Source organism: Geotrypetes seraphini, chromosome 12 (assembly GCF_902459505.1).
Source record: "Geotrypetes seraphini chromosome 12, aGeoSer1.1, whole genome shotgun sequence".
Lineage (NCBI taxonomy): Eukaryota > Metazoa > Chordata > Amphibia > Gymnophiona > Dermophiidae > Geotrypetes > Geotrypetes seraphini.
Window position 1 is genome coordinate 119,261,093 of NC_047095.1, and position 14,696 is coordinate 119,275,788.

General features: G+C 44.3%; 1 protein-coding gene across 1 annotated transcript; it reads left to right on the forward strand.

Annotated features, from left to right (window-relative positions):
• Positions 1–1,671: 1,671 nt before the first annotated feature.
• LOC117346351 (polypeptide N-acetylgalactosaminyltransferase 6-like) lies at positions 1,672–11,992 on the forward strand. The gene is made up of 11 exons (XM_033915759.1): positions 1,672–1,753; positions 2,858–3,371; positions 5,552–5,724; positions 7,136–7,285; positions 7,499–7,733; positions 7,813–7,930; positions 8,045–8,245; positions 8,453–8,584; positions 8,869–8,970; positions 11,298–11,462; positions 11,620–11,992. Exons 2-11 carry the CDS (start codon positions 2,905–2,907, stop codon positions 11,743–11,745), a joined length of 1,869 nt encoding a protein of 622 aa, XP_033771650.1. The 5' UTR covers positions 1,672–1,753; positions 2,858–2,904; the 3' UTR covers positions 11,746–11,992.
• The last annotated feature ends 2,704 nt before the right edge of the window (positions 11,993–14,696 follow it).

Consider the following 14,696-nt stretch of genomic DNA (forward strand, 5'->3'; position numbering starts at 1 on the left):
ATCACAGTGTAGTAAAAGTGAGCCAAGTATAGGACAATCAAACCATTGTGACATCATAATGCCTCATTCCACCAATAAGAGCCAACCTCATCGGTGATGTCACAATGCTGGTTATCAGAGACTGAAACTTCTCACACTATTAATTTATTCAATTTGGGGAGCTCATAATGGTTTACATGAATATATTTAGGTATCCCTGTCTATCTAATATACCTAGGGCAATAGGGGGATTAAGTGACTTGCCCAGGGTCCCAAGGAGCAGTGTGGGTTTGAACCCACAACCTCAGGGAGCCTGAGGCTGTAGCTTTAGCCACTGTGCCACACTCTCCCCTGATTCTAAGGATCTATGCTTTAAAAAAAATGGCGAGGTAGCAGGAGAGGAACTGGTGACTAACAGTACGGGTGACCTAAACTTATAGGAGTTGGGACCCTGCTTCACCTTTCTCATCGCCCAAATTCAGCCAGATCTTCATGATTTCAACAGCCATAAAAACACACCAAAATCAATCCAACCCACAATAGGCATGCAAGGAAGATAATGCATAGGAAAAGGGCACATGCATATTTAGGTGGAAATCCCGACATCGTGACTAGATCACGTTTGCAGATTCTCCTACCCTAGAGAATCAACCACTCAATCAGGGTAGGGAAATAGAACCATGCATCTGAAAGAAATAGGGGCTGGACCAGGTACTGCCACTACTAGGGTTACCATATGGCTCCAGAAAAAGGAGGATGGGTTTTACTTCCTTTGAAAGCAATGGACGTAAAAGCCGGATGTCTCAAGCCGTCCTCCTTTTTCTGGAGCCATATGGTAACCCTGGGGCCCACTACCCATCTCTTATCATCAACACACCGAGTGGACAAAGGATGGCACCGATAGCCAACGGATTACATTTATCAAAGGGAGAACCATATTAGATGCTCACCCAACAGGAAAAAAAAGAGAGAAACCCAGAGATAGCACAGCGACAAAAAACACTCCAGACCGATGAGGAACATCTCTAACCTCGATATGAAGCACAGGAAAATCAAACAAAATCAGTGGAGATGGATTACAGAAGGATACTGGACCCACGCTCAACTCTCTACCCGTCTCGCTATGATTACACAGAGCATGCGCACCACTTCTGCACAACCAGTGCAAGCCAAAAGAAAGAGCCACCCCCCCTTTTCTGGCTAGAGCATGGGTGTCAAAGTCTCTCCTCGAGGGCTGCAATCCAGTCGGGTTTTCAGGATTTCCCCAATGAATATGCCTGAGATTTATTAGCATACAATGAAAGCAATGCATCCAAATAGATCTCATACATATTCATTGAGGAAATCCTGAAATCCCGACTAGATTGCGGCCCTCGAGGAGGGACTTTGACACCCCTAGGCTAGAGTGTTTAATACCTTGCACTGCAAACTGGGGGGGGGGGGAGGGGGTAGAAGGAGGCGGGGAACTTTTAGAACCCTGCTAGGTTCTCTAATCTGCAGCCTCCTCCTCCCCCTCCCTGCTAGCCATCACTGCTGCCTAACCCAATGCCTGCATATGTGAACCAAAAAATTAAATTAACCCCCCCCCCACAAAACTATTAAGAATGTTACAAGAAGGAAAAGCAATATCACAATGTTTACCTTAGCAATTTTTATAATGATTGAAATTAATTAGCTCAGCCACCCCATGGCCTTGGGGACAGCTGTATTTAAAGAGCTCCTCCAGGGTTGGGACTTTATGGAGGTTGGGGGTGTGGTTCTGTTCCAGTAACAGGTGAGTGAGGTGCATTCAGAAGGGCCTGGAGCAATCTGTCTGGGCTTATGTTTTAATTTCTTTTTCTCTCTCTTATTTAGAAATGAGGGGGTGTTGAGTATAAGAAGTGGGGGACTTTTTATAACTTTGCTTTGTTTCATGTTAGAAGTAGGTTATAGTTTTGAGCTACAAAATTGGTGCTAATCTCTTATGGTGCCAATTATTTAAAACTAGAAAAAAAATATATTGGCTTTAGTTATTCATTCCTTTCTTTCTCTCTTATTTTAAGTGCATTAACCTGGCCTGCTGCTGTTTGTCTTCTGATGAGTTTAACTGATTCTCTGCGGCATACAAACAGTTAAATTCTACCTTCAAAAGCAATGTGTGCTATAGCATTTTTAACTGGGGTGACTCTACTAGCTAGATTTACAGATTTGTAACTTTCTCCCTCTATATGCTACTTGGAGCAGTAGTTAATGACTAGATATGACTCAACTCTTTACAGTTGTAATTCAAAGTGGTTTTCTGTCCTTAAAGGACTTAACTTTGTACCTGAGGTAAATGGAGTTGGGGAGGGTGTGTGTAAAATGACTTGCCCCAATGTCATAAGGAGCTCCCTGTTGTCAGCCAATTGTTCTAATCTTGAGGCTGTTTCTCCACTTACTTTCTGTTAAGGCCCCTAAAATGTGTAGTAGAAAGGCTATAGTCTAAACATCAATATGTTCCTCTTCTGTGGGGTGCATAATGAACCCATAAAGAAAGTGACTGACTTATGTCTCTTGTATGCCATGTTGTGTTCAGGAATTTTCTATTGGTAGATAGAGAATAAGAGCTTAAGTTGTTTTGAAATTGAGAGGTAACTGCTCCTGGAGAAGATGACAGAAGGGTGTAGTAGACCTAATTTTTAAAGGCCACCTAGATATGCCTTTAGATCCAGGACACTCCTGCAGGTTAATATGTTTATTGATGGAGGCAGCCATTTTGTGCTAGTGGGGAAAATTGTTGTTGGGCTTCACTCCCTTTCTATCTAGATAACTGATCTTATTTTTTTTTTTAAAGAGAGCACATGCCTGAATAACAGAATGTCTCTAATCCTTGTTGTGTCTTCCTTCCCATTCTTGTCAGCACCTCCTCCCTTATATTCACCTTCTCCCATCTTCAGGGTCTGGGCCATGGTTCCCCCACGCAGAAATGCGAGCTGGCTGAAATTCCTGCTGTTCCTCTGCATCTTATGTCTTCTGATAATGGGTTTTATGTATTGGTTCCTCGCTGAGACTTCGGTGCAGCAGCCGAGGCAGGAGTTGGATTTTAATCCCTGGCAGGCTGCGGTCTACGTTATGAGTGTTTTCGGTAATAACAGCACCCTTCAGGGGCAGAGCTCACCACCACAAGAAGTTGAAGGGACCCTGGGCTGCCCCCCTGGCCACTATTCTGCTGATGACCTCCAGCCCCACTTCCAGCGGCCTCCTCAAGATCCCTGGTTCCCTGGTGCAGGAGGAAGACCATACCGGGTGTCGGATCTGACAGCAGAAGAGGAGATTGAGCGGAATATGGGCTACGCAAAGTATAACTTGAATGCCTTTGTCAGTGATCGTATTTCTCTGCTTCGGGACCTTGGACCAGATACCAGACCCCCTGAGTAAGATGGGAACAAAACTGTGTGGTGTACAGTATTTATTATGTGCTTCTTGCTTTCCTGTCATGCCCCCCTCCTCATATCTACATAGAGCTTAGTTTTCTTATAGATGCTATCTAAGGTTAGTAGCGAGCTTCGTGTCAGTAGAAACAGTCTGAGCTGGCTCTGGCTTTGTCCCTATTGCCTCTAAACTTGTAGACCTAGTGGATGAACAGGAAATATATAATTCAGCATGCAGTGTGGCAGTTCCAGGATTTAGCTCAGCCTGTCCGAGATGGCTTTTTGTAATCTGCGTAATGATGTATTGGTCAAACACATGCGTTTTGACTTGCACCTGTAATCCTCTTTGCTGAAGTTATGGTTGGACTATAGACTCCATTTCTTGGTCTACTGTCCAAAGAAGTCGTGGGGTGGTGGTGGTGGTGGGGGGGGGGGGGGGGGGGGGGTTTGACAAACCTGAGAGCTTAGGGTAAAAACTTGGACTTGTCAAGGAGAACTAGTTAATCTGAGATTGAGAGGGTGACTTGACAGTCAGTTTTTAAAAGGTGGTTTTAACAACGAAGGTAGGGACAGATAGGTCACGCCATCCACATTGGGGATATGATTTCAGAGTCTTAAATCACAGCAGGGAAATGGCAGGCAGGGCAGGCCCGGTCTTAAAGCATCAGCAATTATTTCTGGTCTACTTTGCTTAAGCACTCCAAGAGTTGGCGTGAGATCCCCCGTGCAACTGGGCTAGAGTTGCTGGTCCCACAATGGGCATCTTCAATCTACATTACTATTAAACTATTTCAATAGTGCTACCAGACGTATGCAGCACTGTAGAGTCAGTTAACAGTCCCTGCTCAAAAGAGCTTATAATCTAAACAAATAAGACAAGACAAAATATGTCGTTTAAGAGGGATGGTTAATCTGCTGGATTTGCTGACATTATGCAGCATGGTTGACCCAGAAAGTTCAACATTCTCACACACAGTTCTAGGTTACAATTGTACTAGACTGAGTTCCTGACTTAACACAGCCTACACTTAAAAAAACAAACCGATTTATCAAAACACACTTTCTAGCGACGGCAGCCTCTCCAAATGGATTTATATACCATGAGAGTAATGAACGTCACTTGTATGACTCCCTCTAAGGCAATGATCTCAAACTTGCGGCCCACCAGGTACTATTTTGAGGCCCTCGGTATGTTTCTCATAATCACAAAAGTAAAAAGTTTCTTGATCATATGTCTCTTTAGCTATAAATGACAATATTATTATTAAGACTTAGCCAAAAGGAAAGATTTATAAACTATAAAGAGTTTTACCTCATGCAAAATTGTCATTTCATTTATAAGACATAAACTGTTTTTTCTGAGGCCCTCCAAGTACCTACAAATCCAAAATGTGGCCCTGCAAAGGGTTTGAGTTTGAGACCACTGCTCTAAGGCTTGGTCAGGTGTCGGCAGATTGGTGTTTTGTGTTTCTCATCTAAGTGACACATTCTAAACTTTCACAATCTTCCAAATTTGTAAGTAATTTTTGAGTAATGCTCCTACAATGTAGGAGCGACTTGCCCATGTCCTCTGCTTCGAGGGGATGTTGGGGATGACTTCAGAACTCAGATTTGCTGCTAGCATTGGGCTGAATAGACTTGCCAGAGGTCAGAGGGTGTAATGTAAGAAACATCTAGGTTGGAAAATCTTTTTAATAATACCAACTCTCACCATCTCCCATCACACTGCTGTAATTTCTCAATTATGGATGTTGGATACTTGAAAGAGCCTTTTGGCAAATAAATTTGTTAGTCTCTGTGATGGTAATCAGGGAGGCATTGGGATCACTGTCCTTATTTAAGTATTTATATACCACTTATACCCTAAGTGGTTTTATATTCAGGTACTTGAGCACTTTTTCCTTATCTGTCTCAGTGGGCTTGCAATCTTACCTAAAGTACCTGGGACAATGGGGGCTTAAGTGACTTGCCCAGGTCAAAAGGAACAGAACAGGCTTTGAACCCACAACCTCTGTGCTGAAGCTGTAGCTCTAACCACTGTGCCACACTATTCTGAGGGTTTAGGTTCAGGAGACACTGCCTGGGAGCAAGGGATGGAGTGAACCCCTGAGACAATCCTTTATTGCTTATGATTTTACTTATGCCATAACAAAACCTACTCCTCTTGTTCCCTCCTCTGAAAGGTGTTTGGCAAAGAAGTTCATGCGCTGTCCGGGCCTGTCCCCTGTCAGTGTGATCATCATCTTCCACAATGAGGCCCGTTCAACTCTGCTGCGTACAGTCTACAGTGTCCTCTCCTCTGTACCCCGCTTTCTCTTGCTTGAGATAATCCTTGTAGACGATGCCAGTACCAACGGTAAGCCACCCCACAATGGATGTGGTATCTTGGAGAGAGGATCTAGCATGAGATGTGAGGGAACCGTAGTAAACCCTCCTGCCCCTCTTTGGTTTGACTTCCATGGCGGTCTGTTTTCAGAGACCATAGGTACTGTTTGGCTTAGGTGGGGGAATTGAGGTGCATTCCTCAGTTACTAGTGAATGACTACATGACAAGATTTCATAACCCTCTGCTCCCTTCCCTCTCTGGAAAAGGCTAAGGAAATAGTTTAAAGATAACAATAGTGTAGTTTAAAACAAGAAGGCCTTGGGAGTTCTTGACGTCCTAACTGGTAGGATATCAACCAAGAATGACAAGTGACTGGCAATTTTTATTGGGTCTGTGTTGGGATGCTAAAGACAAGGAGATGATGCTGGAAGAACCTACTGCACACAGGGGCGGTAGACAATCCTGTTTTGTCTGGGGGGACCAAGATCCCGGGCTGGCATTAGATTGCAAACAGGGCTGTTTGCCAGGGTGTCCTTGTTGCAGGTGCCCCTAAGCTTGCTTAAAGCTGAAGGAGATGCAGCCTGCTGGTGGGCTTCGGGGGTTCCTTCCCAAATTTCTGTCCAGAGAACCCCGATATTCCCATTGCTGACCCTGTTTGGGCCCTGGGTTCCACCCTGTTCAGCAATGTATGCATTTGGAAGAACTAGTCCATTCTTAATCCTAGAGAAAGTTGAGGGTGCGAATAGATCTTGGTGAATCTGCAATTTAAACAAATCGGAGTGGAGATGGGTGTAAGCATGCAACTAGAATCCCAAAGTTAGGATTAGCCCAGCCAGGTGTGCCCAACCTTGATCCTCGGACCACAACTCGGTCAGGTTTTCAGATTTCCCCTATGAATATGCATACAATGGAGCCATGCATTCAAATAGATCTCATGTATATGCATTGGGAAATCCTGAAAACCTGACTGAGCAAAGGCCAAAGTTGGACACCCATAATACAATGGTTGTGTGGTTATGGGTGTCCAAAGCAAACATGTGGATTCACTTCAAAAGAAGAACTTAGGAGGGGGGTATTTGAGTGGGCAGACTTGTTGGGCCGAAGGCCCTTTTCTGCATCATATTCTGTTTCTATAACCTAGGTCAGGGGTTGTCAACACGGGTCTTGTGACACCCAGTCGGGGATCCAGGATACTCGCAACTAATATACATGATAAATTTGCATACAATCTCTTTTGTATGCAAATTCATTGCATGTATCCTAAAACCTGTCTGAGTTGAGAACCCTTGGCCTAGGATTAACTCAAGTAGTGTGCAACAATGGGAGTTGCTATGTATTGGTTCTGAAGAAGGTTTTTTTGGGGGGACTGCTGGGCACAATGGACCACAGGTCTGACCCAGCAGTGGCAAATCTTGTTATGTTCCTGTTTGTCCCTCTATAGAGGACTTGAAGAAAACACTGGATGAGTTTTTGAGAGAGCTGCCATTGGTGAGGCTCCTACGGCAGCCAGTGAGGAAGGGGCTGGTAGGTGCCAGGTTGCTGGGAGCTGAGGAGGCCAAAGCAGATGTATTGGTGTTCCTGGATGCCCATTGTAAGTAAAGTGCCAACTGGAGGTGAAACTGGTTTGAGGGGGCACAGGAATAGCTGGAACAGGAGGGGAACATATGGTGAAGGTGACTTAGTGGTGGCGGATTAGGCATTCAACAGAACGTGTGATAGTCTCACAAGAGGTGTCCTGGTACTTGGTGGTCTTCCCGCTCCCATTTTAGATTTCAAGGGTACCTACATCTCCTCTCGCCTGTAGGTGAGTGCTGGCCAGGGTGGTTGGAACCACTTCTGGAGCGGATCGCTTTGGACAACACCCTTGTTGTGAGCCCTGACATTGTCTTCATTGACCTGCACACCTTCCAGTTTGAGCGGCCTGTCCCCAAGCCCAAGATGCACTCCCGTGGAACCTTTGACTGGTCTCTGGTGTTCATGTTTGAGCCCCTGCCCCAAGCCCTAGAGGACATGCGGATGGATGAGACTCAGCCCTTCCTGTAAGCAACACCATACTCACCCACACTCTGCTTAATTCTCATAGGCAGGGACTTGACAGCTTTCTCTTTGTGTATTCAGGACACCAGCCATAGCGGGGGGAATCTTTGCTATCTCCAAATCCTTCTTCCAGCACATTGGGACCTACGATCCAGACATGCAAATCTGGGGAGGTGAGAATTTGGAAATGTCTCTTAAGGTAAGAAGCATGAAGCGGGAGCAGGCTGCATGCCTGCTATGGTGTTCTTGGCAGGAGATGGAAGTGATTTAAGCAGGAGGGTCAAGTCTTTCAAAAGATGTTCTCCCTCCTCAGGTATGGATGTGTGGAGGAAAGCTGGAGATTGTGCCCTGCTCTGTGGTAGGTCATGTCTACCGCATGGAGAACCCTCACATATTAGCTGAGGGAAGCTCAGTGGTGTCCCGGAACCTGGTACGAGTCGCCGAGGTTTGGATGGATGAATACAAGGTGCTGTTCTATCACAGGCATATGGAGGCTGCCCGTATATTCAAGGAGGTAAAACTTGGGATTTTATTTAAAACCTCTTTCCTTCCTCCATTGTGTAGAAGACCTAGCTGGAATAGGTTCATGTATCAGGTGTAATAGACAACTCTTAGTTGAGGGGAGGGAATGCACAGGAAAACCCCAGGGGCCCACCCCATTCTGCTGTCTCAAAAACAGATACCTAACTGCTGTTTGTTCCTCTCTCCTACCTCTGCCTAGAAGTCATACGGGGACCTGAGCCAGAGACATCTGTTGCGAGAGCAGTTGGGCTGTAAATCTTTTGGCTGGTACATGAACACCGTCCGCTCGGACTTCTTCATTCCAGAACTCAACCCACACTTTTATGGCGCCGTGAGTACTCTAGGCCTCTGTATAAGGAGATGTTTAGTTGCACCTTCAGAATGGTTAACATTGATGTAATTGCAGTTGAATTCCAAGGCAGCTCAAGAGACATTCTCCAGTTGGGGACTTCAAACTGGTTGTGATTCCCATCTGTGGGTAGGGGACTTTTAGACCACAGCAGACCTGCTGTATGTTGAATTACCAGGCTGACACTTTCCCCAGTGACCTAGTTCTAAACCCTTGGGCAAACAAGTTTTTTTTTTTTTTTTTTTTTTTTTTTTTTTTTTTACCAGCTTGTGAATTTAGGTTTGAAGAGGTGCCTGGATGTTGGTGAGTTGGAAGATGGAAAGGCTGAAGTAGGCACAAGTAGATGCCAAAAAGACCCAGTTACGCAGGTAAGAAGGGGGCTTCTTTGTATGTAAGGGGGGGGGAAGTGTACATGTCTAATAAGGGCCAGATCTGGTCTGCTTAGGGTGGGTTTGAGGTTTGGACAATGGAAACGAGGCATATTTACATATAAACAGTATCATTTGTGTTCCCATTGTGGAAACCTCCAACCCAACTGAGTTTTCGCCCTCAAGACAGTGTTTGGTAGGATGGCAATTACTCCTGGCAGAATTTGCAATTGTGTACAAAATTCTGCCAAGTTTATGACAACACTAAATTTTTTTTTTTTGCTAATTATCCTGACTGTCAATATAATTTAATGAAGCTGCTGAACTTAGGCCCCCTTTACTAAATGTTAACACTGCTCCAGCGCCCAGAGGAATTCTGAGTGTCGGAGCATTTGGCAGTCCAGGCTGCAGTAGAAACCGCTACCATGGCTTAAAAGGTAGGGGAGCTGGTGAACTAGCAGAAGAAATTGATCAGTGTAAAACTTCTCTGCATCCCTAGTTGGGATGGCATTTATACAACTAAAGGTTAGTCTACATTGAGCCTCCCCAAAAATCAGATATCCATTATAGACAGCATTCTACAAAAAACGGGTCAATTATTTAAACCAGTGATTCCCAACCCTGTCCTGGAGGAACACCAGGCCAACCGGGTTTTCAGGCTAGCCCTAATGAATATGCATGAGAGATTTGCATATGATGGAAGTGAGAGGCATGCAAATTTGCTTCATGCATATTCATTAGGGCTAGCCTGAAAACCCAATTGGCCTGGTGTTCCTCCAGGACAGGGTTGGGAACCACTGATTTAAACCATCTTGGGGAACTTCCAACCAGAGATGGGAAGAAATGCACTTTGGATGACTCTTTGAAACCGCCTTTTCAGGTTTAACTGGTCAAAGCTGGTAGAAGGCCAATAATCTTCAAATAGCTTGAACATTGTGTTATCAAAGAACTGGGCCCATGGAAGCCATCTTCCTCATGCCTCTCACCCTATCCTCCCCAGCTAGCATTTTCTTGCTCTTCCCACTTCCCACAATCCATCTTGTGTACCTTGGACGCTGCTATTAGCCTACAGAGCTGGCGGGAAGGTTGCCTTTCTCTACTGCAGTCCATCCAGAGGAAATCCCATCTAGGATGGGATCATAGAGAAGCCTGAAAAGCCCATACTGGCTGCCCAAAGATGTTGCCAGCAATTTGTGCTACAGAGAAGTGCTGGTCTGATTGGGCAGCAGGAGAGGGAGTTCAGAAATTCTGTACAGAACACCAGTAATTCTGCATCCCTGGAGAATTCTGCACACATGTGATAATCTTCCCTCATCTCCTGATGCTGCCCTGCTTGTCCTGTCTCTCCAAAACCAAGTCTGATTTGATTGACAGCCCTCAAATGCAGCTATGGCTCCTCCCACACAGGAAACAAATCATTTGCTGAGTAACATTTTGATGTGGCACAGATATAGGGGAGAGATGCTGGACATAAGGCCAGGGTAGGAAAGGGGAGGTATTGGACTACAGTGATGGGATGCATAAGGTCTTCAGCTGTGTGCTATGCCCCCTCCCCCAGCAAGTGAATGTTTACCCAGTGTAGTGGTTCCCAACCCTGTCCTGGAGGACCACCAGCCAGTCAGGTTTTGGGGATAACAATAATGAATATGCATGGAGCAGATTTGCATGCCTGTCGCCTCCATTATATGCAAAGCTCATGCATATTCATTAGGGTTATCCTGAAAACCTGACTGGCTGGTGGTCCTCCAGGACAGGGTTAAGAACCACTGACCTAGTGTTGGATGCCCTTGAACAAGCTTTGTACATAATTTGCATGTATCTGTTACAAACAAGTCTGGGGCCTAGCACCTTCCTACCTGCAAACACACTTCACTCTGCACGACCCCACACATACAACCAGAAACAAACAGTCTGCAAATACAAATCCTTCCTAGACAGAACCTTTACGTTCCAAGCAAACAGACAGCAATCCTGGCTGGGAAACCACATAAATAAAGCCAGACAGACCTACAACACATTCCGAAAATCAATTAAAACCGCTCTATTTGAGAAATTCCTTGCCTAATCAGATGACCTCTCTCGGGTATTTTTTCCCCTTATAACCCCAATGTATTATGTAATTTCTTTCTCTCATGTATTCCTTCCCTAATTATTATGTAACTTCCTTCTTCTTACATTGTGTAATACGCTGATTGTCCAGCCTTCTTTCTATGTGAACCGCCTAGAAGTCAGTTTGACTATGGCGGTATAGAAAAATAAAGTTATAAGTCAGACTTTTCTCACAACCGTGCATGCTGGCTGAACTTTTTTCTTTTTTTCTTTTATAGTATTTCGAGTACAGTTCCCTGAATGAGATACGGCACAACATCAAGAATGAGCTGTGTCTCAGTGTGGCACATCCTAGTGTGGAACATCCCGTCTTTACATTCCAGGCCTGTGTTGCCCAAGTCGGGGAAAGAAATGTACCTCCACATCAAGCATTTTCCTATAAGGTATGTGATATGTCACCTCGCATTGTAAAATTACAAGACGGGGACAGATGGGACTTGCTCAGTCAGTCACCAGCTCAGCTGGGGCTTAGAACTTAACTGCCCCCCCCCCCCCGCCCCCTGGCTGTCATGTCTTAATCTGCTGATCTTGTCATTTCAGGACCATCTGATTCGGAATCACAAATTCAACCTGTGTCTTCAGGCTGAGCGCTACGCTCTGTTTCTGGCTTCCTGTGACTCGGAAGAAGTCACACAGCTCTGGGACTTCGTCCCTGTGCTACCTTAAGTGAAGAGACCAATGTCCTGGAAAACCTACTGCATAGTTCTCTAAAAGTCTCTAGAACAGACTAGTAGAGTTTAAAAAATTTTTTTTAACCTGCCAAATCATTGGTTGGGGATGGGGATGTAGTTGAAGACCTTAATTTTAAATTGGTTTTTATTTCCTACCATGATGGCCTATTTTATATCCTGTAGTTAGGTTATGACTTTGTATTTCTTTGGATGTTAAGTCTAATAAAGCATATTGAAAAGCATATTGGATCTGTTCTACTTTCAGTTTTTTTTTTGTTTCTCTTGAAAAGCATCTTTCTAGAGCTTGTGTGAAAAGCCTTTTGGAGAAGGGAGTTCCTCTAACACAAATTTGTGTGGAGTGTGTGAACCATGACAAAAGGTGTGACTTAAATCTAGAAAAAAGTAACCTGACTCTACTAATGCCCAACCAAAGATCATATTTTCAGTGATAACCTTAAGATTTTCTAAAAGGAATAGTAAAGCACAGCTGTGTTTCTCAGGTAGAACTATAGCCTTACTTCAACTGAAGGCCCCACAGGCTAGTCACTTGCTGTAGATCAGTGTTTTTCCCATGTTGATCCTGGAGTTGCCCCCTTTCCAGTTGGGTTCAGAATATCCACAGTGACTAGGCATGATTTGTATGCCAACTCCATGCCATGCATATTCATTAATTTCCTGTAACCCTTACTATAAGGGGGTACTCCAGGACTTATTGGTGGTGGAAGGGGGGGGGGGGGTAGGGAAATGCTGCTCTGTATGGCCTAAACCAAAAACACCCAGACTGCTCCAATGCCAGCCTGGCACCATTGAAGACTTTAACTATCAGATATGCCAATTTAAAACTGAGGGCTGGCTTACTCTATAGGATCATAGATTCACACTGCTTCTAAAAGATAAATACAAATGTTGGACTTAAAAAGAGTTTTATGATGGGTTTTGAATGAAAATAATAAAACTTGATTGAAATGAGATTTGCTTACCCAGACAGGAGTACAATATAGGATAAATGGGTAACAAGGAAACCAGAAATCCAAAATACAATTAAAATGGAGAACTGGGCTACTTCTGCAGCCTCTAACACCTTCCTATCCTTGTCTCTTGGGCTAAGGGCAGCCATAAAATCAGTTACTGCATGCTTTGAGAAATCTTCAGCAATTCCTTCAGCTTTTTAATACTCTAGATGTCTGTAATATTCTATTTCTACATCGCTCATACCTAGGCAGGCTCAAGGTGACTTGAGGGGAGGGAGAAGATAAGGAGTTAAGGTAGGGGGAAGGAGGGGATACAGGAGGTTAAGGGCTCCTCTTACAAAGCTGCACTAGCAGTTTTAGCTTGGGCTAAATTGCCATGTGCTAGAAACTAATACCAGCATTGAGTTGGGCATTCGTTCAAGCAGCATAGGTTTAGTGTGCACTAAAATTTCTGTGTGCACTAAACACTATCACAGCTTAGTAAAAGGAGCCCTAAGTGTCATAGATGAGTTCTCAAGTTTCTTCCGGAATATAGCGTGGTTATGTTCTGGTACTTTTTTGTAAAGTTACTCCTAGGTAAGCATGGAGTAGAAAATGCATTTGTATTTTTTTTTTTTTATGGAAGGGAGATTTAGACATATCCTGTTGAGGGTTCTTTGGGATGTAGGTCATGCTGTGGAGAAGAGCTGGATGACGGGAGCCATGGAGTTTCCGTAAAGTATTCAGTAAATGATGCATGGAGGGTTATTTGTGATGGGATGGTAGCAAGTGCCATTGGCCTTATGAAGGCTTTAATCGAGTAATTTTCTCAGGTTGAAGATTGTCTTACAGCAGTGTTTTGGATGAGTTGCATTTTGCAGATTAGAGTGGTGTTGATGGAGTTGCGGTACAGTCAGTTGTACAATTAAGGCAAAGTGGTGGTGAAAGTATGGTCTAATCTTAGTTCCCTCAAGGTATAGAGGGATTTCATTCAGAGACTGGAGATTTGTGGTTCCATAGTAAGTAGAGTCCAGTATGTAACCTAGGATTTTGGAGGATTCTTCTACAGGGAGGGTCTTGCCTGATCACAGAGTGATGCTTGTTGGTGCCATCTGTTGGGGTGTGTGGAAGTAGAGAACTTTGGTTTTAGTAGTTTTGTTTTAGTTTGTTGGTAGCTGCCCAGATCTGGATTCTTTCAATATTATGTCAGACTTTGGTGATGTCTGAGTGATTGGTTATGGGAATAAGGAGAAAGATGTCATCTGTGTAGGACAGTATGCTTCCATCTTCAAATCTTGTTACCAAGAGCTCATGAAGAGGTTGACTAATGGGGGAGTAGGGAGCCCTGTGCCACACCACAGAAAGCCCTCCAGGGGTTGGAGATCGCTCTGTTCTCTTTGACAACGTTTTCCTTGTTTTGTAGGACATCCGAGAACCATCTTAACACTGTGCCTGTTAATGCAATTTCTGACAGTTTTGTTAATAGTAGGTGGTGGGTCTACTAAATCAAAGGCTGCTGAAATGTCAAATCGGAGTATTGCTTGACATCCTGTACTGAGCAGTTGTTTCACTTTTGTGATCAAAGTGAGGAGGAGAAGCTCTGTTGATGGAAATCTGAATTGGGATGAGTGGAGGCATAAATGTTCAATGTAGGTTGTACCAAAACTTGTTGCTTTCTCTACAACATCACTAAAATTCAGAACTTCCTCCTTGAATATGCTGCCAAACCCCTTATCCACACTCTTGTCACCTCATGCCTAGATTACTGCAACTTGCTTCTGGTAGGTCTACCACTTAGCCATCGCTCTCCTCTTCAGGATTCTGCTGCACGTCTCATTATGCTCACATTAATCCCTCCTCAATTCGCTTCTTTGGGTCCCTGTCCCCATACAATTCAAACTTCTCTTACTGACCTCCAAGTGTATTTGCACTGAAGCTCTAGCCTCATCTCTCCCTCTACTCCCCCTTGGAATTCTGTCATCAAGCAAGTCTCTTG

Excerpts from the sequence above, each read along its gene's own strand:
- LOC117346351 (XM_033915759.1), top strand. The coding sequence starts at position 2,905 with ATGGTTCCCCCACGCAGAAATGCGAGCTGGCTGAAATTCCTGCTGTTC. Across the intron at positions 7,734-7,812 it reads GATGAGACTCAGCCCTTCCT|GACACCAGCCATAGCGGGGG; the intron begins GTAAGCAACACC and ends TTGTGTATTCAG. Across the intron at positions 11,463-11,619 it reads ATCAAGCATTTTCCTATAAG|GACCATCTGATTCGGAATCA; the intron begins GTATGTGATATG and ends TTGTCATTTCAG.